The following is a 26839-nucleotide window of genomic DNA, read 5'->3' as shown; positions in this document are numbered from 1 at the left end:
GTGGGAGACTCCATGGTTAATTTCACTTCCTCACACGCGGCACTCGCCTCTTGCATGCGCTCTGCTATACATCATGCAGAGACAGCTCAGATGCCGAATTTGGCAGGAGTATTTGGAAAATGTGCCTTGAGGGCATGGCTGACCCGCTTCTCTACCCAGGGATCAGGGAGGGGATCACTAACTGGTCCAGTCATGATGCGACTCAGCATCCTTTTGACGTGAGGCGTCTCCTTCCCAGAAGCGGCGGGTCGGAGGCAATCTGACTAAACCCTGGGCCGCGGGCCCGGAGGGTGCGGCGGACCCACGGACCCGGAGAGCGTGGGAGTGGAGTAAGCCGCTGGCCACGTCCCATCCGCAGGGTCTAGGGGGCCGAAGGACGACACAGGCCCTCCAGGCTCCTGGGGAGACCGGAAAGGGGGCCCGGACCTTCCGGTCCCCTTGGGCCGCAGCCCCAGAGTATGGCTGACCTGGCGCGCACGCGGCACCACCTCAGCGCTGACTGTCGGCCAGGATGGGGACACAGGAAGGGAAGCGAAGGCCAGACAGCAAGAGCGGGCTTCGCACTACAGCAGAACTAGACCCGAAGCCAGACGCTACCGGTGCCCTTAGCCCTCAGTCCTGGGCCGACCCGCGGGGCGCACAGCTCCCCCCAGCGCCGCTCGCGGCAGGGGCGGGGCCGCTGAGCTGGCCCGAGCGGATTTGCCTGGGCTCGGTCGGGGGAGGGGCCTGCCGCGACTAGCCACGCCCCCGCGCCCCCGCCCCTGGGCCGCGCAGGAAGTAGGGGCGGGCCCGGGCCCAGCGTGGCGGGAGGCGGAGCAGGGATGCGGCGGAGGGCAGAGTCCGGGAGGGCTTGGCTGCGGGGGAAGGCAGCCTCCGCCTTCTCGGGTGGAGACCTTTAAATACGGGCTCGGGCCCGGGACTCGGGGTGCGGCGCCTAGCAGCCTGAGGGGGGTGTGCGGTGCAGGGCGATCAGACGGGGCAGGGCGCGAGCGCTGAAGCTGCGGCTGCGAGGCCCAGAGCGAGGAGCTGTCCGAGCCGTCGGGATCGGAGCGGTTGCTCGGAAGTGGGTAAGCGCCTTTCCCGGGCCGGCGCCGCCGCCGCGTGGGGATGCTCCCGGGTCCCGGCGGGATGTGGAAGAAGCCGGGCGGACTGTGCGTGCTGCTTGCAGTCGCTCCCCGCGCTCGGTCCCGGGCTTCCAGTGTCACGACCCTCTGTCTCCTCTTTTGGCCTCCGGGCGGGAATCGTCTTTTGGATCTGCTGCCCTGGAAGAGGGACAGCTTGGGCTTTTAATTCAAGACTCGTGAGTCTTCCAACCTCTTGTTCTGCTTTTCTCCACTTTCCGACTTAGATTTCCCCTGGCGCCTCTGAAAGCCGGGCATCCACCAAAGGAAGTGGTCCTCTGGTTAGGGACCCCATTTCGGTCTCAGAATCATAGTCTTTTGTTTGTATTTAGAATCTGCTTACATGAAGGGCTGCTGCTTTCCTCACGTCTCTGGTCGCCCTTCTTAAGAAACTAAAGAGAAAACGAACCAGAGAGCTCTTTTGAGGGCAAAATCCTAAGACATTCATTCTATCGTAACATCTGTATGGACTGTCCTGGAATCCATTGTTGGCCGCCACACCATATAATGGCTTTATTTCATGTTAAGGAAGGCCTTTCTTGGGTGCTTCAGGAGATCGTGTTTGTGTGAGACCTTGAAAAATTACACCTCTTTATATATAGGAAAATAATTGAGTAAGGTCGAGAATTCTGGTATATAGAAAAGAGGGATGCTCTGGTAGGGAACTTTTCAGGGATATACAGAGGAGTAGTTGTTCATTGACTGCCCTCAAAGACACAGTGAGTCTTTGAGTTTCTTCAAATCCCCTAAGAAATGGACAACAGTAGTCTGGTCTGTTTCTTGGGGGGTGTAGGAGGTGGTTCTGGAAATGAAAGAGGTTACTGTCTGCTCTGATATGTGCTTGTTAGTGCCCAGCATCTAGCTTAAGGTAAGGGATAGACAACCCTGACTGAAAGGATCTCATTTCTTCTATTGCTGTACTAATCCTTCTAACATAAAATCTGTAGCCAATATGCATAGTCCATCTTCTTTCTTGCTATTTCCACAGCTTTGCATGATACCGTTTCGATAGAAGGTTGCGAGTCTTTCTTGCTGATTAAATATTTTTCCTGGGTCAGGCATCTGTTAGTATTTAATTTTTGGAAATGTCTTAGATGATGTGTGAAGTTGATGTATCCACCTGCCTTAGATACTGGGTAATTATACAGAGTATAATGAAGAGGAGTGGAGGTGGAGGGATTGTATTAAGCTTAGATTGTAATAGGAGCTTCGCTAGTTGTTAGCCAATCTTCTAGGGTGAAATATTGATCTGAATTTGTAAAATTTTAGATGAAAAGTAGTTTTGGAACTGCCTGGTTTGCTGTGACTTTCCCAAAATACAAAGGTAAAAACTCATTTCAAACTGACTCATTCAGTAAGCAGACGTTCCCATTTCCCTGACAGTACAGTAGAGGGTCAGAAGGTATATAAAAGTAGAAATAGAAAACAGAATCAGAAGACATCTGTGTCAGGCAAAGTATAACACTAACACTATCGAGCTCTATATTAAAGCTTATTGAAGATTTTGTTGAAACTTCCAAGTGGTAATTTGTTTGGACTTGCACAGATCGTACATCTAGCTTCGTCAATAATTTTCCCATTGTCATTTGCAAGCCATACTTCATACTGCATATGAAATAGCAACACAGGGATACCCCAGAGCACATGCAGTTCTATAATACAGGCCCACCTGCCATCGATAGTTTACCCCAGCTGCTGTATAAAAGGCAAGCTGAATATGGCCTGGCAACCAAGGTGGATAAGAAGTAACTCTGAGAAGATGTGCTGAAGTTCTGCCTAAAGAAGAAAGGATGATAGGATCGTGGACAATCTGCAAAAATACTCTGATCAGCCATCTGAGCTTAAGATATTTAAATAACAGCCTTCATCTCAAAAAGGTAGGCCCTTATTGAGAGTTAACTCATTCACTTCGTACTTATTGAGAGCCTACTGTTCTACGTGCTGAGGTGAACAGCAGCAGAGAAGTGTTAGCCTGGGAGTACCTTATTAAACTCTTGAGTCCAAGAGTTCATCATGGGCTCAACCCATGTTCTGGTTCAACCATGTTCTGGTTCAACCATGTTCTGGTTGAGATTGAGGGCATAGGCTGCCCTTATAACCTCTTGGCAATGGGATTAAGTGATAACACCACAAAATCCTCTGGTCCAGAAATCCTTTAAGATTTTACTTTTTAGGTATATCAGATATACTGGTTTTGATTAGAGAGGCCACCTATCCCGTAAGGGGTTACTGTATGTGGTAGTCCTTCAAGTTCATCACAGTTCAGGACTTGATGTTCAACCTTGCACATCTGGAGGGTTGATTTTTTTTTTTTTCTCCCACAGATCTAGGGCTAATGAGGCTTTAGGTGTTAACTTATAATGACTAAGCTCATAAAAGACCAGTGGATACACTAGAATGGAACTTTGCTATTACAGCAGGGAAATTTCATTCCAGTGCCTGGAATACTTATGTCTCAAATCCAGGCCATCCCTCTCTAGTATTATGATTCCTGGCAATCTGAACTCATAATGCAGAGTGGAATCAGAACAAAGAATTTGGGGGGGGGGGGGGCATATGCCATCCAAACATTGGGAAAGCTTTTTCTTGCCCCACCTCTCTGAAACCAGAACAGTTCTGACTTCCAGATTCTGTGTCACTCTTTAGACAGTGCTGAACTAAACACTGTGTCATTCTTATTCTTAATGCCCCTTTTCCAGGCTCCAAGCTGATCATTCTCTTTGCCCCCCTTCCCCTTTTTTTTTCTAAAGTGGAGTTTGTTAGATTTTAGCTACATTAATGCCTTTGAGTGTGATGGTTACTTTCAGCTGTGTTACCTTAAGTTATTAAATTATAGCCTCATGGATTTTTATGGTCATGCTTTCCTGAAAGGGGCATTCAAGACCCACTTTCAATTCATCTCCGCCCTAAGAGACAATTATTACCTCCCAGTACTTCTTAATACCTACTTTTTTGTGCAGCTAGGCAGATATCCTCACTTCTTTGACTCATTTCTGTATGTAAGTCCTTATTTATTCCTGTTCTGTCATCCGGAATGCCCTCCCCACTTATCTTTCATTTCTATATCCTACTCATTCTTTAGGCCAAGCTTAGTTTTTACATTTGCCTTGATACAGATGCTTTCTCATTTTGATTTTTTCCCACCTCTGGACTTTAACCCTCATTTTGTTGTTTAGTTGATTATACTGCCTTGTATAATTTAACCATATTACCTGGGTGCGACTAACTCCATTTTATCTTTTAAGTCAGTTTAAAAGTCACCTTCTCAGAGAGTCCTTCTTTAACTACCGTAACTAAAATAGTCCTTTCCCCACATACAATCTTTCTCTTTCACCTACATGTTTATTCCCTTTATGTGGAATTTACCACAACTGCCATTATTTTGTTTGTGTGCTCTCCTACTAGAATATAACTATGTAAAAGTAGGAGCTGTATCTGTCATGTTCACTGTTGTATCTATAGTACATAGAATAGTAGTGGCTGTTACATAGTGGGGTCTTTATTAAATGTTTTTCAATTGAATTATTCCCTAAAGAGTTAAGTACTTGAGGACCTATAGTCAGGACCTATATTATTCTATGGCCAGATTCTCTGCTGTGCCCATACAGTAAACCCTTAAATTGGAAATATTAATTTTTCATGAAGGAGAAGAAGGGAATACGCCTGAAGCAAGTTGAAGCAATTTTTTTTTGAAACCAGATGCCAAGTCTTTTCTGCTCTAGAGGTGGGTACAGCAGCAGTGAATGCTGGAGACACATCTTTGTAAGCCTGCTCCAGGCCAGCTGTCCCTCCCACAGCTGGGGGCTTTTCAGGAGAATGTCCTCCTTAGCTTCAGCCCTTAGCAATCCCCATGCAGTCTTATCTCCCCATGCATCCTCCTCCTATATAGGGCATTTGAGGCCTGGAGAGTGTAAAGGGTAGAACTGAAAAGCAGAAGGGTGAAGAAATGAAAGATATATTGTTGCCAAAAGTAAAATTTTCTAGGCTCAGTGTTTTTGCTAAGGTGAATCTTGGAATACTAATAAAGAGGTTGCTTGTAGAAGCAAAGTAGAGGGTGGCAAAGTAGATGGGAATGGAGTAGGTGTGAGGCTTCTGAGTGTTTACCTTGTTATAGAGATTTAAATTTATTTATTTTTTTTGGCCGTGCCTCAGGGCATTTGGGATCTTAGTTCCTTGACCAGGGATTGAATCCAGGCCCCCGGCAGTGAAAGTGCCAAGTCCCTTTTTCTTTTTTTTAACTTAAAAAAAATAAATTTATTTATTCATTTTTATTTATTGGCTGCACTGGATCTTTGTTGCTGCACACTGGCTTTCTGTGGTTGCAGTGAGCAGGGGCTGCTCTTCGTTGCGGTGCGCAGGCTTCTCATTGTAGTGGCTTCTCTTGTGGAGCACAGGCTCTAGGAGCTCGGGCTTCAGTAGTTGCAGCATGTGGGCTCATTAGTTGTGGCTTGTGGGCTCGAGAGTGCAGGCTCAGTAGTTGTAGCGCACAGGCTTAGTTTTTCCGGCATGTGGGATCTTCCCGGACCAGGAATCGAACCTGTGTCTCCTGCATTGACAGGCGGATTCTTAACCACTGTGCTACCAGGGAAGCCAAAGCATGAAGTCTTAACCACTGGACCGCCAGGGAATTCCCCAGATTTAATTTTTGAATCATGAATTATTACCTATTCAAAATAATAATACATTTAAAATATCTCTTTGTATATATATATATCACTAAGAATATTTCTTTCGGGGAATCATTAGATTACAAATTCTGTTCATATTTACTGTTGTACTAAAATTCTGTTTCTTTTTAAGTTATTAAAAAGTCTTCAGAGGGAATTCCCTGGCTGTTCAGTGGTTAAGACTCTGCACCTCCACTGTGGTGGGGGGTTGCCGAGTTTCGACCCCTGGGGAACTAGGCCACACAAGCTGTGTGGCCAAAAAAAAAAAAAAAAAGTCATTAGAGATCAGACCCTGTGAGTTGATATCTGCTAATTATAACACTGAAGATCAATTTATAGGCTAGATTACTTGCTTGTTAACACAGACCAGGATACTTATGTGGGTTGTCAGCTCATTCTCTTCCGGTAGGGAAGTCTACCCAGAGAACCAATGAAGATTGGAACATATTTTGATTAATACAGATTTAGACCAAAGGGAATTGGATCATCTTATTAATCATGTGCTTTGTGTATCTTTTTTCAGAATAGGGATATACTTGCAAGGCATTGTAATTAGATCAGCCTTCCAGAGTGCCTTCTCTGATCCGTGCAGGCATACACTAACAAATTCTTAAATTCTCTAGGACAAAAAATTCTAAGAATCTTATCAGTTTGACAGTTCTCGTTCTCATTACTGAATAAACCGACATTCTTTTGTATAACTCAGTCCCTTGTCACTTTGATTAGTGTGAATCAGTTCACCTAATTGCTTTAGAAAGCCCATCAAAATCTGTGTAACAGCTTTGCTAACCACAGAAATTACTTTGAGATCGTGGTCCATACCTAAAAAATGAACTGCTGAAACCAAATTGTGCAGGGAATATAACTTCAGAGGCCAATTCTGGACTGTGGAACTAATCTTAATATCTGTCATTTCACTCTTAAACCTGTAGTAAAGCTGACCCTTGTGCACCAGCATCTAGTTAAGCAACAATTGCATTGGTGTGTCCACCCTTGAATTTTCCCTCAGCAATCACAGTTTCTCCAGAGTGTTAGAAGGCTATGTAAGGTTTTATTTTGCTTCTTGACTTCATAAATATTTGGTCGTTATAATCTTTGAGACACTTTTCAGTAATATCAGTTACTATAATTTTTTCCATGTTTCATGCTGGTACAGCTGAGAACAGGCTAGGTCATCCAATTGGAACATTATTTTTTTTTTCCATCATTGTTTTCATAATTCTTAGTGAGTGTGAATGTAGGAAATTTTTCCAAATAGCTGTCAGTTGACAGTTTTTATTAAGTGTGATGAATGTGCAGTGTGATTTCTTTGAATTTTCTGTCCTTAATAGTTGGACGGTCTTACTGTTTCCCTTCTAGTACAGTCATGTTTGAAATTAAGAAGATCTGCTGCATCGGTGCAGGCTACGTTGGAGGCCCCACATGTAGTGTCATTGCTCATATGTGCCCTGAAATCAGGGTAACGGTGGTTGATGTCAATGAATCAAGAATCAATGCATGGAACTCTCCTACACTTCCTATTTATGAGGTAAACCATATTAAACAATGCTTTGTTCTTATGCCCTTTGTTTTCTTACTCTTTTTCTAGTTTATTTTTAATGTAAAATTCTATGACTGCAACTGATAAAAAATTAAATGAAAAAAATCTAAATACACAATGTCATATGGACATTACAATTATAATTATGTCAAATATGCTCAGGGAAAATGCCTAGAAAAAACGTATATTGAATATTAATAACGGTTGTATTAGTGGAGTAAGATTATGAGTAATTTTATCGTCTCTATTTTCTAATTTTGTTTGTTAGTATGCTTACCACATTGTAATAGTGCAATTAAAAAGTGGCATTCTGTAACAATAAAAAAAATAAAACTGTGGATGTTTATGATAATTCATGTAAGTCTATTATATTTTGGGTTATTGTATTTATATTAGGTAAACCTTGGATGAGTAAATGGTGTCTTTCATATTCAGTGGTTAGTATCACAGATTTGTTTAAATTGGAATTTCAAAATTTCTGTAGATTTAGAGAACTTGTAGCTAGGAAAATATGCCTCTATTTTATTAAGCATGGTTCCATTTTTTAAAATTTTCACTGTAAAATGACTGCATGATATTATGTTCTTGAAGCCCAACAGAGAAGCATTTGAAATTTTGAGGATAGCATTTTTTCTCCAACATTAATATATTCTCTCTCTTTTTTAGAAACATTTTGTTATTTATAAGACTCTTATCAACCATAGTCTTTAAGTGGTCTTTAGAAGGGGAAGTCTCTGTAAGATAAATCTGCCTGCTATTTATAGGCCTATGAATAGAAATCTCTGAAAAAGTACCCATAGATTAGTAGCCACTTAACTTCACAGATTTACTAATATCTAAATCAGACTTAGAGTTAAAAAAAAACAAAAAAACCCCTCCGTGTATGTGGCAGCTTCTGTTTGTGCTTTACCCTTTCTTCCCCTACCAGATTAACTTTCTGTAATAGTACTTTAAATAGCTCAGTGTTATAATGTTTCTTTTTCTTTACTTTTTTTGTGTTATTGGGGTATTTGCTTTAATTAGTGAACAATTTTCTTTGATTTGTAGGCAGTGGAAGTGAAAAGCAGCTTCAGGGGATTGTTGAAATATTATTATGTGAATTATTATGTTCTTACAAACCTTATATCTATAGCTGATTACTTCTAAATGTTTGGAAAAACTACTTTTGACTACCCCTGTCATATAAGTATAACATTACTACTATATTTGGTTTGGGGGAATTTTTAAAAACATTTGGAAAGATAACTTTTATAATTCTGATATCTATAAAAGGGCTGCAAGTAATCTGAAATCTTGTGAGCCATATTTATATCCAGTCATTCAGTAATTAATTATCTCACTGCTATTTGTAATAACCCCAAATGGGAAACAACCTAAATGTTAATTAGCAATAGAATGGATGCATAAATTATAGTATAATTTTGCAATAAAATACTAAGCTGCATTGAAAATCAATGAAACTACTCCTGCACGCAAGCATATGTTTACATTCTTGCAAAAGTAATGTGTTGTCAGACACAAAGCTGTCCATACTGTATAATGCCATTTGTGTAAACTTCAAATATAGGCAAACTAATCTCTGGTAATAGTATTGCACATGATGGTAGTTTGAGGGGTTGTAGTGACTAGGAGAGGGCATACTGCAGGCTCTGATTTACTGTTAGTGTTTTTTTTGGATTGTTTTGCCATGCCACATGGCTTGTGGGATCTTGGTTTTCCAACACCAGGGATTGAACCCAGGCCATGGCAGTGAAAGCCTGGAATCCTAACCACTAGGCCACCAGGGCACTCCCTGTTAGTGTTCTTCTAATTATTACATGGATAGTGGTCACACAAGTGTGTTCACTTGTGGAAACTGAGCTATACACTTTTCCATACTAAAGTATATGCACTTTTTTGTATTTTGTTTTACTTCAATAAAAATTTTACTTAAAAACAAAATAAAAAGGTTATCTTGAACTAGAAAAAAGTATAAACTATCTATAATATATTGGATTTAGACATTTTTCTTGGAGAAAACAAAAAAATTAGTTGGCCAGGCATGTTCCCTGGCCAGATTCTTACTATACTGTTTCTATCATTTGAAATCTGAAACTCTTTTCCTAAGACTTCAGTGCTTTCCCCCCCTGCCCCCCGCTGTGTTGGGTCTTTGTTGCTTTCTCTGGTTGTGGTGAGCAGGGGCTACTTTTTGTTGCAGTTCATGGGCTTCTCAGTGTGAGCGCAGGCTGTAGGTGCATCGGCTTCAGTAGTTGCAGCACATGGTCTCAGTAGTTGCAGCTTGCAGGCTCTAGAGCACAGGCTCAGTAGTTGTGGCCTATGAGCTTACCTGCTCCGAGGCATGTGGGATCTTCCCAGACCAAGGATCGAACCCATGTCTCCTGCATTGGCAGGCAGATTCTTAACCACTGTGCCACCAGGGAAGTCCTGACTTCAGAGCTTTAAATTAAAAATAGTTGTTCTACAGATACAGAAGACAAACTTGTGACTACCAAAGAGGAGAGGGAAGGGAGGAGAGACAAATTAGGGATATGGGATTAACAGATACAGACTGCTATGTATGAAATAGATAAGCAACAAGGATATACTGTATACCCATCATCTTGTAATAACCTGTAATGGAGAACAATCTGCAAAAATGCAGAGTCACTATGTTATAGACCTGAAACCAACACAGTATTGTAAATCAACTGTACTTCAATAAAAATAAATAAATAACAACCAAAAAACCCAAAATAAAAAAATCAGTAAGCCACAGAAGTGAGAGGATGATCTGAATTTACCATGTTATACTCTTTTTGCTTTTTTAAAAATTAAAAGTTAAATTGCTCCAAGAAAAAAAAAGTGTGTTCTACATTGATATTGAATCCAGCTGGGACATATAGTTAGATTAAAAGAGTTAAGATTTAAGATTATTTTTTTCCGTATCTTACTTGTTTTTTCTTGATAACCCAGCTTTTAGAAACAAAGAAATAAAAGTGTTTCTTGTTGTTTCACACTTTTATTTCATATATAAATTTTGTCTTCTTTAAATCTCTTTAAATAGAATATAAAAGATTTGAAAGTCTAGCTAGCACTGTGCTCATTAGAAGCAACGTCTGAGTTCTCAGAACTCTAATGTCCCAAAATTGTATTGGTTTTATTTAATAGTTGTAATTATTTGGTCTTTAAAGTCTTATTTTTATCTCATTTTTAATATGTCTACTCCAGAAAATTAGATGATGCCAACCTAAGCAGCTATTTTAGTTCTGCACTATTTAGTGTAGCCTGCAAAGGGAATGGAATCTTTTAAAACGATCCAGCTGACTTGGGAGGTTAAAAACATGGCACTGCTACTTTAAAATTCTGGAAGGAATCTTCTTAACAAGTAGAATGATTTTCCTCTTAGCAAGTAAATGACTTTAGGTTTATAATTTTCATGTGTCTTTCTTAGACATCAGTTGTTAAAAGATACCTGCTTAGGACTTCCTAGGTGTGCAGTGGTTGGGAGTCCACCTACCAATGGCAGGGACACAGGATCTATCCCTGCTCCGGGAGGATCCCACATGCCACGGAGCAACTAAGCCCGTGTGCCACAGCTATTGAGCCTGCGCTCTGGAGCCCGTGAGCCACAACTGTTGAGCCCATGTACCACAACTACTGAAGCCCACATGCCTAGAGCCCGTGCTCCACAACAGGAGAAGCCACTGCAGTGAGGAGCCCCCGCTCACCGCAACTAGAGAGAGCCCATGTGCAGCAATGAAGACCCAATGCAGCCAATAAATAAATGAATAAGAAAAAAAAAAGAGAAAAGACACCTGCTTAAGAAATTTATAAATCAGAAGAAAATAAAGATTTCTATAGTGTCATGTATTAAAAAAAAAAAAACCAAAAAACAAACTTGGGGTGATGAACCGTGTGACCCAATTATCCATTCTCAAAGATATGTTAGGCCTTTGTTCCATTTTTTATTTCTTTATTTTATGTTGTAAAACCATTCCTGCACATTTCCTTGGCTGTATTGGAGATGTAAAATGTTAGGTGAAATGTCAACCAGGAAGAACTATAAAAGAAGAAAAACAAATGGCAGATTTAACCAGAATTCGTGCTGCTTTCTGAATTCCTTTATTGAATGGCTTATAGATATTGCTACTACTTGTGATTTTATACTGATCTACCCTGAACAAGACGAAATATTTTTATTTCCAGAGAAAGCTTAGATATCTTTGCAATCAACTTCCTCCTTAAATTTTGAATCCTATAATGGATTAAAAAATATACAACCAAGTAGATATTTGTTTTCAATGATATTATAAAAATCTATGGCATGGATTTTTCATTGTAAATACCAATTTTTCATATCAGAGAGTCTCTTGGCAGCTAATGTTTAACTCCTGCTCACTGATAGAGAAATGATGACTAATATGTGATTATAATATTTAATGAGCTCTTTTGAATACACAGCTTCCTTGAGAGTTACACCTTCACTCCATTCACTCAGAGACTCACTAGACTAACTATAGAAAAAAATTTTTTTTTTTTTGGCCTCACCCGGTGGCTTGCACGAAATGACCAGGGATTGAACCAGGGCCCTCGGCAGTAAGAGCGTGGAGTCCTAACCACTGGACTGCCAGGGAATTCCCAAGAGAAATATTAAGAAGGAAGAAAGATCAGACTTGATAGGTGACTATATAAGAAGGATGAAGGAGAAGAAGGAATCTAGAATGATATTCAAGAATTCAGGGCTGGGGAATTCCCTGGCAGTCCAAGGTTAGGACTTGGTCCCTTCACTGCCATGGCCTGGGTTCAATCCCTGGTCCGGGAACTAAGATCCCACAAGCCTCACAGCATGAGCAAAAAATAAAAAAGAGAGAAAGAGAATTCAGGACTGAAGATGTGAAGTTAAGATTATGTAGGTAGTTAAAAAAAAAATTATGCAGGCAGTAGTCAAAATCAGAGTAGTTAAGCTCTCCCAAGAAGAGCCTGCAGAGAGAACAGAGCATGAGGTCAATGACGGAACCCTAGAAAATGCTATTGTTTGATGGTGGGTGGAGGAAGAAACGCTTTAGAGAAGCAATGAAGAGTAGTTCAGAGAAGGTGAACCAAAAACCAGAAGAGTTTTAGTAGCGCAAGCTCCATAAAAATGTATATGTCCTGATTAGCAGTGACTAACACAGTGACCAGTACTTAGTAAGTGCTCAGCAAATATCAATATTTGCTGAATGAATGAGTAAGCTGTCAATTATGCCAAATGCAGGAGAAAGAACAGAGACATATTCATGAAATTCGGTATTATGGGGGCCATTGTAACTTTTACAAGAACAGTTACAAATGGTAGGACATTGAAGTAGTGAGAGAGTGTAGAGAAGGAGTAAGACTCTTCTTTTAAAAGGTTTAATTAGAAGAAAATAAAGGGGGTGGTCACCAGAGAGGGACACAGGGTAAAAGCAGTGATTTTTTTTTTTAATTTATATTTTTTCCTGGGGTTGGTAAAGAATCAAGCATGTTAATAAACTAAGGTAGACAAATCACATAGAGAAGGAAAGGTCAAAAGTATAAGAAGAAAAGGGCTAACTGATGGAATAAAGTCTAGAAAGATAGCAAACATGATGGAATCAAAAACACAAGAAGAGGAATTGGCCTTGAAAGCCTCTTTCTCAGAGATTGGAGGGGAAGTAGACAAGGGTGCATGAAGATACTCTTTTGTTGGTGAGAACAGGAAATAAAAGTGACTGAAACATTGGTCATCTCAATTGGCTGAAAGTGGGAGGCCAGATACTCTGAAGAAGATGTAGTGGTGTTCGGAGCAGTAATCTCAGAATGAGAGGACAAGTAAAAAGATTACCAGGCTACACTGAAAAACCCAGCTAAATGGACTTCAGGTTCATGAATTTATGTGTTCATTGTGGTTCTTTCTAGTATTATAGGCTTATGTTTTATGGGTCAAAACTATATTAATAAAAAAGTAGTCATTTTTACCACGAGAAGGAAATAGTAATGACTGTCAGATGAAATATGGTAATAAGATATTCCAGTTTTTACTCAGAGAACAGCATAGTAGATACTCTTAATATTTAACAGTGAAGGGAATTCCCTGTTAGGGACCCCACACTCTCACTGCCAAAGGCACACGGGTTCAATCCCCGGTGGGGGCACTAAGATCCCACAAGCTGCACAGTGTAGCCAAAAAAAAACCAACTAATCAAACAGAAAAACCAATGAAAACATTTTGTGTTGTATTGCCATATTTATTGAGTAGTCATTGCTTTTTGTTAACTTTGTTCATTAAAAAAACAATGTAATAACTACTTACATAAAAATCCAAAATGGATAATTTGCTCTGCTTTTCTGAGTAAAATGAAAGCTGACTTAGCCTGTGAAAGGATTTGAGTTCTTCCATAAAAAGTACCATGTAAATTCTAAATACTGATTATGATAATTACATAATAAATCTAAGAAGTAGAACATATATTATCAACTGATTCTGCATGCATTTTGGATATCTACAAATAGCCCATTGATTTTAATGGAATAATGTAGTTGTTCATTTTGGGGTCTTATTAAGACAGTATAAATTCTGTGTTGCTCTGATTTTAGATTAATTTAAATGTTAGGAGATTATATAGGATTGAATTAAATCTCTGTAAAATTCCAGCTCCGTAACCTTTTACTCTCATTTTCTAGAGCCTAGTCAAAATAACCAAGGAAACAGTTGCCATAATTGGTGACACTATATTCATGGTGTCGTGGTTCATACATTTTGCTGGCCCTGTTATACATTTTAGTCAAACAAATGGAAGTTTTAAGTTTACATTTTACACTTTCTCTGATTGCTTATGTTTAAAGTCCTCAGAACCACAAAGAAAAGTGAATTTCCTCTGGGTATAATTCTAGACCTATGCCCCTGAATTGACTTTTTACTTTGCTATATAGTTTTATATACATCCATAATATTTCTGGATATTATTTGAACCTTCTCTCCCAGGAGAGGAGAAGGTCTGTTTTGCTTCGGTTTTCTATAATTCTTAAACATGTCCTTCCCCTCCATGGTTTATTTGAATCAGAGTCCAAGTAAGGTCCATATATTGCAGTAGATTTGTATCACTTAAGTGTCTTTTAAGACCACTATATACATATATATATATATATTTTTGGCCTAAGTGTCTTTTAAGACCACTATATACATATATATATATATATTTTTGGCCTAAGTGTCTTTTAAGACCACTATATACATATATATATTTTTTTGGCCTCACTGCATGACATGCGAGAATCTTAGTTCCCCTGACTAGGGATCAAACCTGTGCTCCCTGCAGTGGAAGCTCAGAGTCCAAACCACTGGACTGCCAGGGAATTCCCTAAGACCACAATATATATATATTTTTTAATTTATTTATTTATTTGGTTGCCCAGGTCTTAGTTGCAACACTTGGACTCCTTAGTTGTGGCACATGGGCTCCTTAGTTGTGGCTCACAGGCTCCTTGGTTGTGGCTCATGGGCTCCTTAGTTGCAGCATGCAAACTTTTAGTTGCGGCATGCATGGGGGATCTAGTTCCCTGGCCCCCTGCATTGGGAGCATGGAGTCTTATCCACTGTGCCACCAGAGAAGTCCCCCGACCACAATATTTTAATTTCTCCTTTTTTCTCTCTGTTTTTCTCTTCAGATTATTTATTGAAGAAACCAGGTTGTTTATCTTGTAGATAAACACATTTTGCTGATTGAACTGATCTGATCAGGTTTAGACCTGATTTTTTGAGGGGGTGGAGGCAAGAATACTTGTTAGGTGGTGTTGTACAGCTCAAAATTCTTAACTATCTCCTGTTAAATTGCATGGGAAAAGTAACAGATTTTTTAAATAGAAATGTTGCTTAAAATAGGACTTAGAAAAAATATATATATATATTTATGTATGTGTAGAGTAAAGACTGTTTCACAGCCACTCTGAATGGCCTGTGTTCTATGGCCTGAATTCGTGGGAGTAAAAACCTGTATTCATAGTGACGATGCAAAATCAAGTGTTTGCTTAAAACCACAAAAAACTTTGACTTTTCCGATGATTGTGTTGATACTTGGAGTTAATTGTTAACTGTTATGAAATAGTCTGGAACATGGTAACAATGACATGCATTAAATTAATCTGCTGCTTTAATTGTGGCAAGTTCAGTTTTGCCTTGTTTGTTATGTTACGTAATAATGTACACGTGATGGCCTCTGGTACCTGTATAATCTTTGATTTTTCTACAGAGGTGTTGAGAGCAAATCTAGACCTTTAAATTACACATGACCTTTCCCTTAATGAATATAATTCTATACTATTGCGTTATTTCGTATGACTCATAAAATGTATGTCTTTTTTCTTTTTAGCCAGGACTAAAAGAAGTGGTAGAATCCTGTCGAGGAAAAAATCTATTTTTTTCTACCAATATTGATGATGCCATTAAAGAAGCAGATCTTGTATTTATTTCTGTAAGTATTCTCCTTTGCTGTGTGAGTAATGTGTCCTTGTCTATATAGAAGTTTCACTGTAGTTTAACAGTAAATCCATTGGTATTAAGCCACAGCATTACTTAGTATAGAGTTGTCCAGTTGAATTTTGATTATCACTGACCTTATCCAACACTTCACCAAACTCTTTAATCACCTGATCATTTCAGATCATTGAAAAAATAAGTTCAGAGAAACTTTCTAATAAGAAATTTAGAATTAGGAAGTGCTAGTAAACGTGTGAGCACGTATGGTGATAGTGTATGTATTTCATTGTTTCTTGTTTCCACTGCTTGGTGGAGGTAAGGTAAAAAGAATCAGGTAAAGTTTACAGCAGACTTACAGGTGTCTCCTATTTAGATGAATTTATGCTTTCAATTGTTATCTTCAGAGCTCCTTTACCTGGGGAAGCCATCCCATCATCCCCTCTGTCTGGTGTTTTACATTATCTCATTAACCATTTTCGCTCTTCTGTGCTCCCCTGAACCCTTCCACGTTGAAGTCTTTTCCTAAGTTATTCGTGCATGTAAACAACTTTTTCCTCCTGCTTTTCAGACCTCAACTCAATCTTCACATTTTGATTTATTTTGGCTTGATTCCTTTATTTAGTCTCCCATTAAGTTATAAGCTTGTCAAGAGAAGAAAATTGGTGCTACTTACTGGCTCCGAAATTATTCCTATATAGAATTTTAGACTTTTCAGAGTACTTTCATTTTTATGAGCGTGTTATAAAACTTCTGTGTTAGATTTTAGGGAGTGTGTTATTCTCATTTTCCAATGAGGTCATTGACACAAAGGCAGCCACACTTCTCCAAGGTTACATGATACAGCTAAGCCAAAACTAAATGCCTAGACTCTGGACTCATGATTTATTTTTCATTCTATATGATAGTCTTTGTCTACATAGTATTCTGTATCCTAAAGATGCTAGATAATTTCTAGCTCTAATGAGCCAAGAAAGCATTTGTGAATGATACTGCAGAGATTTTTAAAAACCTATTGATATAGGTCTATAAAAAAGGAGAGTAAAAAGGAGTTTAAAGTTTAGTTTTAAAAACCAGGATAATATATTACATGCCATTGAGAGAGGAAGAAAGAGAAAACTTACATTTCATTTCGGACTGTGAACTCCTTTTGGAGTCTTTCATCTTTATATCTGCAGGCTTAGCCTGGAAACTGCCTGCCCTGGTTCTGACACATGTGTAGTAGCTTCTCAACAGAAATGTACTGAATGAGTTCTCCAGGTGCTTCAAGCTGTTTCCTCTGGTATTATCTTTATAAAATATTATTTCCATGGAACTAATAAGGTAGTGAAACCAGGGCTTCTGATGATAACTTCCCAGTTGACTAGTCAGTTGATGGTCCAGGGCATATCATGAAATCAGTGAATATCTCACAGATACTCTGTTCTTAACCCCATATGCTTTCATCAGGTGAACACTCCAACCAAAACCTACGGAATGGGAAAAGGCCGCGCAGCAGATCTAAAGTATATTGAAGCTTGCGCTAGACGCATTGTGCAAAACTCACACGGGTACAAAATTGTGACTGAGAAAAGCACAGTTCCAGTGCGGGCAGCAGAAAGTATTCGTCGAATATTTGATGCGAACACAAAACCCAACTTGAATTTACAGGTATAAGAAAAGGAAGCATTAGAATCTGGCTCTTCTTTAAGCCAGAAAGAGAAAAACAAATACCATATGCTAACTCATACATGTGGAATCTAAAAAAATGGTACTGATGAACCCAGTGACAGGGCAAGGATAAAGATGCAGATGTAGAGAACGAACTTGAGGACATGGGGAGAGGGGTGAAGGGGAAGCTGGGATGAAGTGAGAAAGTAGCATTGACATATATACACTACCAAATGTAAAATAGATAGCTAGTGGGAAGCTACTGCATAAAACAGGGAGATCAACTTGATGATGGGTGATGACTTAGAGGGGTGGCATAGGGAGGGTGGGAGGGAGTTGCGGGAGGGAGGGTTTATGGGGATATATGTATAAGTACAGCTGATTCACTTTGTTGTACAGCAAAAACTGGCACAACAATGTAAAGCAATTATATTCCAATAAAGAGCTTTAAAAAAAAAATCTGGCTCTTCTTATGTAAATATTGATGCTTTAAAGTTGTTCATAATTAACTCTAGCTTAAAACTTTCCTTTGCGTTGGGATTCTAGGTGCTGTCCAACCCTGAATTCTTGGCAGAAGGAACGGCCATCAAGGACCTCAAGAACCCAGACAGAGTACTGATTGGAGGGGATGAAACCCCAGAGGGCCAGAGAGCTGTGCAGGCACTGTGTGCTGTGTATGAGCACTGGGTTCCCAGAGAAAAGATCCTCACCACCAACACTTGGTCTTCAGAACTTTCCAAACTGGTTGGTACATAGCACTCAACTCTCTCTTAAATTTATTATTTTTTAAATTTCTATTAAATTTAAAGCCAAGGACTTATTTCTCTTAATGCTGATAAGCTATGTAGGTACTTTCTTAATATTAATAAAAAGATATGCTTTTGAAGATAAGATTCTTGTATATTATGAAATAATTTTCACAAGGGGATCAAATATTTGGGTATAAAATATCCTATAATATGCAAAATAGAGTGTACATTAAAATAGTAATTTAAAAAATCACTCTTTCACTTCTTTTACCCTTTTCTTTTTTAAAAAATATATTTATTTATTTATTTGGTTGTACCAGGTCTTAGTTGCAAGCAGGCGTGCTCTTCAGTTGAGGTTTGTGGGCTCTTTAGTTGTGGCACATGGGCTCCTTAGTTGTGGCTTGCGAACTCTTAGTTGCGGCATGCACGTGGGATCTAGTGCCCTGACCAGGGATCAAACCTGGGCCCCCTGCATTGGGAGTGTGGAGTCTTAACCACTTTCCACCAGGGAAGTCCCTTTTTACCCTTTCTTATCATCTTTCTTTTCTAATTTAAAACATTTTCCCTTACCAACCCATCCACTGCCTCCTCAAATTGAGCCCATCAATAACTTTTATCTCCCTCAGTAATTTGGATCAACTCAATGGAATATAGTATGGATATATAAAATTTATATTTTAGCTCATCCTATTCTTGCTTTTTTTTTCTTTTAAGGCAGCAAATGCTTTTCTAGCACAGAGAATCAGCAGCATCAACTCTATAAGTGCGCTCTGTGAAGCAACAGGAGCTGATGTAGAAGAGGTGGCAACAGCCATTGGAATGGACCAGAGAATTGGAAATAAGTTTCTGAAAGCCAGCGTTGGTAAGTTGAAAGCTTTCTGTACATAAAGTAGGTTCATTTAGCTAGGTCTCTAACTTTAAGGAAGCCTTTGCTTAATGCCCTTAAAATAATGATTCCATTATACATGTGGCTTTCAGCCTAGGAGGGACTTTGTAAGTGAGGCAACAGTTACTTATATTGTTTAATAATTACTGACTGATTGGTAGATAAACATAACTCACTGTTTTAGGAGGAATATATTAGTGTTTTGTTAGACTGTTTAGATAGAATAAATTTGGGAGACCACATAGAAAATCACGTAACATCTTATTGAAGCAAGTAGGAAAAAATTCCTTACCATTTGCTTTTCCTACTAATACACTTATGGAAATGTGACCTTGGTGACAAAAAGTTGATCCTCATTATTCATGGATTCCATATTTGTGAATTAGCCTACTTGCTAAAATGTATTTGTAACCCAGCATCAATACTCATGCGATCATTTGTAGACATAAACAGAGCAGCAAAAAATTTGAATCACCCAACACATGCATTCCCAACTGAAGTTGAATAAGGCAATACTCTTACCTTCTTGTTTTAGCTCTCATCCTGCAAATAGGTGCTCTTTTTGTGGTCTACTTAGTGCCACATTTTTGTGCTTTTTTTCCCTGTGATTTCACTGTTTAAAATGGCCCCCAAGCATATCGCTGAAGTTTTGTCTAGTGTTCCAAAGCGTCAGCAAGCTATGATGTGCCTTACGGAGAAAGTACATGTGGTTTGATAAGCTTCATTCATTCAGGCATGAGTTATCGTGCTATTGGCTGTGAGTCAATGTTAATGAATCAACAGTATTTTTAAATAAGGTGTCTTTAAACAGAAACATGCATAAAACAAGATTATGTTGATCAGCTGACAAAAATGTGACCAGAAGCTCACCTAGGAGCAGTAGTTCAGTATTTGCTAATTCAGTGTTCATGGCAAGTATGTAGAACTACTGAGTTTAACAAGAGCTGACTATATTTTTGGATATGAGTTAATAAGGTTGATGTAAATGTATATAGAGTCTTTTACAGATTGAGCCATAGGCAGCCCTTCTTGTATTTCTGGGGCTTTGTGCCATTTCTCAGGACTGACTTCCCTGGCCTTTTCTATCTTTTGATAGAAACTCTTGTAGCAACCATTTAATAAAAACAGCTACTATTTACTGAAGGCATATTATGCATCAAGGTCTGAACCAGCACTTTATATATCTTAATTATTAATCCTTATAACCTGTTACAAAGGTGCTGGTATTTATAAAGATGGTTAAGGATTGGGGGAATTTTTGTAACTTGCTCAAAGTCATACAACTAGTGAGTGGCTAGGTGTTTCTGGCTAAAAAGCCAACACCAACCCTCACAGTATACTGCATTGCACTAGAACAGGGGTGGGCAAACTACAGCCCCCAGGCCAAATCTGGCCCACAGCTTGTTTTTATAAATAAAGTTTTACTGGAAAATAGCTATGCCCATTTGATTATATGTTGTCTGTGACTGCTTTTGAGCTACAAAGGCAAAGTTGAATAGTGCCAGAGAATGTATGGCCCACAAAGGCTAAAATATTTTTTATCTGGCCTGTAAAAGTTTGCCAGCTCTATGTTAGAGTTAAAAATGTAGGGCAGTGATACCAGCTGAATGAGGGAAAAAAATAGAAAATATAGCCACAATAAAACTTAAGCTAGAAAATTATTTATAACTATTTGTAATTATTTAAAATCATTTATAATTATTAAGAAATTATAGTTGATTAGTTGCTCGCAAATTTCATACAACTTATAAACCCATTCATTTTCACTCAAATTTTATTATTAAAAATCCTAGCATAGGTCCTCTGATTAGTATGACAAAGAAATTTGTAACATGATTTAGTTGTGTGGGTCCTAAATAAATACAGTCTTTTTTTTTTATTTTTTCTTTCTTTCTTCAGGTTTTGGTGGGAGTTGCTTTCAAAAGGATGTTCTGAATTTGGTTTATCTCTGTGAGGCTCTAAATTTGCCTGAAGTAGCTCGTTATTGGCAGCAGGTATTAATCTTTATAATGAACAGGTTATGATTAACTTCTAATTAAAACATGTCACCCTTTTCAGTCAAATGTTTTTGATAGGATTAATTTTTTTCCAGGAACTCAATTATAATTATACTCAGTTTGTTCATTTTAGGTGTATTTATTGGGCTTCTGTGTTTATCATTTGTCTTTTTTGGTAATCATCTATGATGGAAGTTTATGATAAATCAGTATTCCTTCTAATTTTAATAACTAAATTTGCTCCCTGAGTAAAGCAAGAAATATTGCTTTTAATTATAATTCTTCTCTATCTTGAAAGGCATAAGATAAAAGTGAAGGAAGAACCTCTATTGTCATGCTTCGAAGTGGTTTACATGTGTTGATATTTGTTTTGTCCCTTTGAGATTTACAGAGCTAAAATTAGAGACCCTTCTCAAACTGTAAATGGAGTTAACATTTATTGCATGCTTACTCTGTGCCGCGCACTCTTTTAAGCATTTTACATGTAGCATCTTAGTCCTCATCATTAATATTCTGCCTCATTTATAGATGAGGAAGCTGAGGCTTAGCAATGTTAAATAATTTGTTCAAGATACCAGCCAGTGTACGTACCTTTCCCAAATATTTTTCCCCCAAGTTTATAGTTTTTCAGATTTCCGCAGTGAGTAGAAATATAAGGAAATGAACATTTTTAGGGAAATGGACACATTTAAGCTCATTTCACTCAATCCAGTGTGACGGCTTTATCTTACTGTCCACTGTGGGGAAAATGCAGATAAAGGCTTGATTTTCCAAAATTTTCGGCTCATTTCCCAAGCTCTCAGGTTCTGAGATGGCTTGTACAACCCTAAAGCCTTTAAAACAGTCTTTCCTTATGTTTATCTGGTCACCAATATGATGTCTTGTTTATAAATTCTTAGGAGAGTAACAGATTAGGTGATCAGAGACTTTTACTCATAACATTTAGTTAAAAATTTTGCCAGATGTTTGTGGTGTTATGGTTCATCCAGTGGCAGCTGTAACTCTGTGCATGGTTTGACTGTTCTCTGTCTACTTTCTACTCACACTCTGTTTTGGTGAGGCGTCAGGGGTAAGCTTATGAGAGTACTTTGAGGTTTGATTACTTCCACAGGGTTTGGAGAAGTTGGCTAAGGAGAACATTGTTTTCTGTGTGCGTTTTTTAGGCTGACTTCGTGGCTGGACCTCAGATGGGGTTGAAATTTAGCCGTACTCCCCACCTTGACACCCATCCCAGCCTGATGCATGGAAAGTTAAGCCAAATGAAAATTAAAATGTTCAGGATAGCTGTAAGGGGGTGGGGGTGGGGGCGATAATTATGTATTTATTTTTCAATCTGTAGATACTAAAGAAGTTGGTAATCTGTGCCTCCGGTTAATTGATAAGGCTTGTGTTCATACACGAGTACTCATCATAGAGCTGCGGGCAGTGTACGGCACAGGCTGGACCTCTTCTCACAGATCCTTGCATAATTGTACATGTCATTGCAGGTCATAGACATGAATGACTACCAGAGAAGGAGGTTTGCTTCCCGGATTATAGACAGTCTGTTTAATACAGTGACTGATAAGAAGATAGCTATCTTGGGGTTTGCATTCAAAAAGGACACGGGTGATACGAGGTATCAGTTCTTTAAAATGGTTCAACCTTTTTGAGAATGTTAACTCCTATCTTATCCTGATTTTTTGATGGTGGTTGCGTATGTGACATGCATGTATGTATATAGTATAAAGAATAAAAATAAAGTGGACATCCATATCCTCACAAGAAATAGAATCTTGTCTGTATATTAAACCCCTTAGGTATTAGAATATATGCCATTTATGGGACTTCCCTGGCGGTCCAGTGGTTAAGACTCCACTCTTCCAATGCAGGGGGTGTGGGTTTGATCCTGGTTGGGGAACTAGGATCCCACATGCTGCCCAGCGTGGCCAAAAAAAAAAAAAAATTTTAGAATATATGTCATTTAAAAGTGCAGTAATACTGATTTGTTTTTTCCTTCAGAGAGTCGTCTAGTATATATATTAGCAAGTACTTGATGGATGAAGGCGCACACCTCCACATATATGACCCGAAAGTGCCAAGGGAACAAATAGTTGTGGATCTTTCTCATCCAGGAGTTTCAGAGGATGACCAAGGTAAGTAAGGCTTTGAGACTCATGTATCACTTTGAGCTTGGGCCCCCAAATTTGTTTGTTCTCTAGAAACCTTTGGTTGTTGAGTTTTTATCATTTATATCATTGGTAGGACCCTCTTTTCAACCTCACTTCTCTAAAAGTAAACTCTCAGACATTGCTTCATCGACTTTAATTTGAAGCCATCGGCTGTGGGTTAGTCTAGTGATTTTTCCAACATATTCTAAAAGGTCCCAGAGATTCCAAGGAGATGCTTCTGGGGCAAAATTGGGGGATACTCCAGGCCCCCCACTGTTACCCCCGCTCACATTCCAACCAGACTGTTCCACTTCTGTCAGACCCGCGACTGCTCCTGCAACCTTAGTGTTAAAAGGCATAATTTCAAATCACTTCTTTCTTATTCCCACTTTCTGTTGGGTTGTTATAGTGGCCCGGCTTGTGACCATTTCCAAGGACCCCTATGAAGCATGTGATGGTGCCCATGCTGTTGTGATTTGCACTGAATGGGACATGTTTAAGGTGAGGTGACAGAAATGAGATGAAGGAAAATTTTAGCGGTGTTCTAGTACCCGTTGGGGTTGAGCGTGTGTTCCCGTATATGCTCTGACTGTTTCTGTGGTTCTGTCTTTACAGGAACTGGATTATGAACGCATTCATAAAAAAATGCTGAAGCCAGCCTTTATCTTTGATGGACGACGTGTCCTGGATGGGCTCCACAATGAACTACAAACTATTGGCTTCCAGGTAAGCATGATCCTGGATTGGTGGTGTTCCATTCGTTTGGTCATTTGCTTTTTAATGACTTTCAGTTTTAGAATTTTAATATTTTCTCATTTAGCAATAACATAACTCTGGGGCAACATGTCAGTCAACTCTCTGGAAAGTTCTGTGGTATTTGTGAAATACTCCCCTCCCTCCTTAAAATTGTGACTGAAAGGTCATTCAGTGTTCGTTTCCCTTATGTAATATCAGTTGTGTATCGTATAGGGTCAAGACATGCCTTGCCTTACCTTATAGAAACATCAAGTAAGAAAATATACACATTAAAAAAAAAATGTTTTTTTTCCCGGAGCCTCCAAAGCTACTCTGCTGCACTGCCTGCATCACACTGACCCCCTCGGGGCCAGGTCACTTATTCCTATATGAATGTTTTGAAAACTTCAATATGCATATAGTTGTCATGTGTTGGTATAGGATCCTGTACTTCTGAGTGTTCCGCACTGTGCTGGTTCTGTGAGAGGTCTGAATGAAAAGTATGGGAGCTGCAGTGGTGCTGGCCCTCTTTTAATTCAAAGTTTGTCAGTTAATTATGGAATGTTTAGAGAGCTGACAGAAACCTGTGGAGTACATTTTAAGTTGCAGCCATTTCAGTTCTACTAGGGGCCCCAAAAGTATTAATAAGAAGCAGCTACTTTCCATTTCCTCAGAGCAGACATGGAGTGGGAGGCTCCAGGGGGACAGTGGGGAGGATAAAAAAATCTGCCAGGAGATTGCTGTCAGCATAGTCCTGGAGCAGAGCAGTGTTTAGAGCTGGCTGTGTGCGTCTGCTCAGCACCAGTTGTCTTGGAGAGGTACTGATAAGGCCTCATCTACTGTTCAAAATATCTGATCTGGTTCTCTTAACCTGTCACTTGACTTGTTGAAGATTCTGCTTATTTAGAATTCAGTGCCCATTTCTCATTCATAAGAGATTAACTTGCAACAAAAATCAGATGACATCCTTGTCTGTTCACACTCCATCAGAGAACCCGGGGACCCCTTTATCCTACCCCTCCTTCATGAGTAATGTGACTGTTTTTCCCAGTCATGACTTAAATTCAGCAGTGTTATTTTTTAAAGATTATTTGCAGGCACAGATACATTTCTCTCTCATTCCTGATTTACTCATCTAAAGGAGAAGATGTGTAGAGACATATATATTTTAAATGACTTTGAATTCTTATAAAAATTAACTTTTCCAAGTAAGGATTAAAAAACAGTTAGACTGGTATTACTATATAAGGGGAATTTATAAGCCACTCAGTAGGACATTTGATTAATACAAAGCAGAAGCCCCTTGTGGTATGAATCAGCATTAATTATTTTTAATTATAAAGACATTTATGAAAATTGTGTAGTATATTTATCTCTGCTGTAGAGAGGAGATAAACTTATGACTATTAAAGAAGCAGTGTCTTTTTTTTTTTTTTTTTTTAGAAGCAGTGTCTTTAAAGATAAGATTGATTTTGGATAGAGGGGAAAAATTTTAAATGTAATATGCAAAAGGAAAGTTAATTACCCTTGGTTTATTGACGGTTGACTTGTATGCCAGACACTTGTCCTGAGCACTTTACCGAATTGAATCCTTACACAACCCTTGAGGTAGGTGGATTAGCACCATTTACGAACGAGTAAGAAAGAGAGTTTAGGTAACAGCAATTATCAGTCAGGATTCCAGCTGGAGCCTTTCAGACTCTGAAGCCTGAACTCCTAAAAACTATGCTGTTATGGCTTATGCAAGTTTTTTAGAATAAGGGAAACAGACATTAGAATAGAGTTTGAAAGAATGTGAATTAATTGGAATCTGGTCTATTTATTGCTTTCATGTATGCTACTAAAACAATAGTGGCATGTGATTCCCTACTCTGTTTGAGGGGGTCTGGTGTTGAGAATGACAGGAACGAGCGTGTCTAGATATGAATATGAAAAGGGGAGTGTAGACTGACTCTAGAAACATAAAAAATATGGAAGAAACCAAAGATCTTTCATAGCAACCCAGACAACTTGAGAAACTTTTTCTGCCTTTAAAGAGAAAAAAAAAAAATCATCTAGGTTTTAGCCCTTATTACACTACATTACAGAGTTTTTACATGTAGCTATTGTAATGTTAATAATTTTATTTCTAAAATCTTTTTTCCCCTCCAGATTGAAACAATTGGCAAAAAGGTGTCTTCAAAGAGAATTCCATATGCTCCTTCTGGTGAAATTCCAAAGTTTAGCCTTCAGGATCTACCCAACAAGAAACCCAGAGTATAGACATTGCCATTTTTATTTGTAATTTTTTTGGTACTTGAGGATAGCAAATATCTATCTGATATTGAATGGTAAATGAACCAAGTGCTTTTAAGGAAACAAAACTATTTTTTTAATAATCAAATTTATACTAGCTGTATGGGAATTAGTGTATCTGGTAATTATGAAACTAGAATATTTTTTACATATTTTTATAATATTGTTACCTCAGTGATTGGATGAGTAACAAATAATCGTGTTGTTTTAATGGTGTCGATTTTTGTAAAATTAAACTTCAAACACTTTTTACTTGATAAAAATGTCTTTAGGCAGCACTTTAATATCACACTGTAATGGGAATGGCACTCTTCAGTTTTTCTGATCATTGGTTTATCTACTTGTCATTAAGTACTTATTTTAAACCATGAAATGCCTATGCTAAATACTGGGCTAAACCTGTTAACCTTCCCAAAAGTGTAATGGAGATTGAGAGGTTCCTGAATTAATTGGTTAAGATGTTTTCCATGCCATTTCTTATCTCTCTGAACTGAGGAGAATGCAATGGACAGAATGTGGCCTTTGTACTTATTTTCCCCCTATCTTCCATGTTAGAAGTAACCCTACAAGTAGGGTTTGGTTAATGTTCTTTTGCTCCTT

General features: G+C 38.8%; 1 protein-coding gene across 4 annotated transcripts; it reads left to right on the top strand.

Annotated features, from left to right (window-relative positions):
- The first annotated feature begins 280 nt into the window (after positions 1-280).
- Positions 281-26839, top strand: UGDH (UDP-glucose 6-dehydrogenase). 4 transcript variants are annotated; one of them, XM_057728816.1, is made up of 14 exons: positions 281-1067; positions 4767-4845; positions 7148-7316; positions 15674-15775; positions 17227-17427; positions 17974-18171; positions 18891-19038; positions 20962-21056; positions 22223-22309; positions 22547-22677; positions 23061-23194; positions 23619-23710; positions 23825-23935; positions 26096-26839. In XM_057728816.1, the coding sequence occupies exons 3-14, from the start codon at positions 7155-7157 to the stop codon at positions 26204-26206; spliced, it is 1572 nt and encodes a 523-aa protein (XP_057584799.1). In that variant the 5' UTR covers positions 281-1067; positions 4767-4845; positions 7148-7154; the 3' UTR covers positions 26207-26839. The 4 variants fall into 4 exon arrangements, with proteins under 4 accessions (XP_057584799.1, XP_057584798.1, XP_057584797.1 ...); XM_057728815.1 differs by lacking the exon at positions 4767-4845 and adding an exon at positions 2715-2998; XM_057728814.1 differs by lacking the exon at positions 4767-4845 and having other exon boundaries at positions 283-1067.

This window comes from Hippopotamus amphibius, chromosome 3 (assembly GCF_030028045.1).
Source record: "Hippopotamus amphibius kiboko isolate mHipAmp2 chromosome 3, mHipAmp2.hap2, whole genome shotgun sequence".
Classification (NCBI taxonomy): domain Eukaryota; kingdom Metazoa; phylum Chordata; class Mammalia; order Artiodactyla; family Hippopotamidae; genus Hippopotamus; species Hippopotamus amphibius.
Note: the sequence above shows the minus strand (reverse complement) of the source record. Positions and strands in the feature narration are given on the sequence as shown.

Coding starts and splice junctions, on each gene's coding strand:
- UGDH (XM_057728816.1), top strand. CDS start 7,155: ATGTTTGAAATTAAGAAGATCTGCTGCATCGGTGCAGGCTACGTTGGA. Junction 17,428..17,973: donor AACCCAACTTGAATTTACAG/GTATAAGAAAAG, acceptor TTGGGATTCTAG/GTGCTGTCCAACCCTGAATT. Junction 23,711..23,824: donor CTGAATGGGACATGTTTAAG/GTGAGGTGACAG, acceptor CTGTCTTTACAG/GAACTGGATTATGAACGCAT.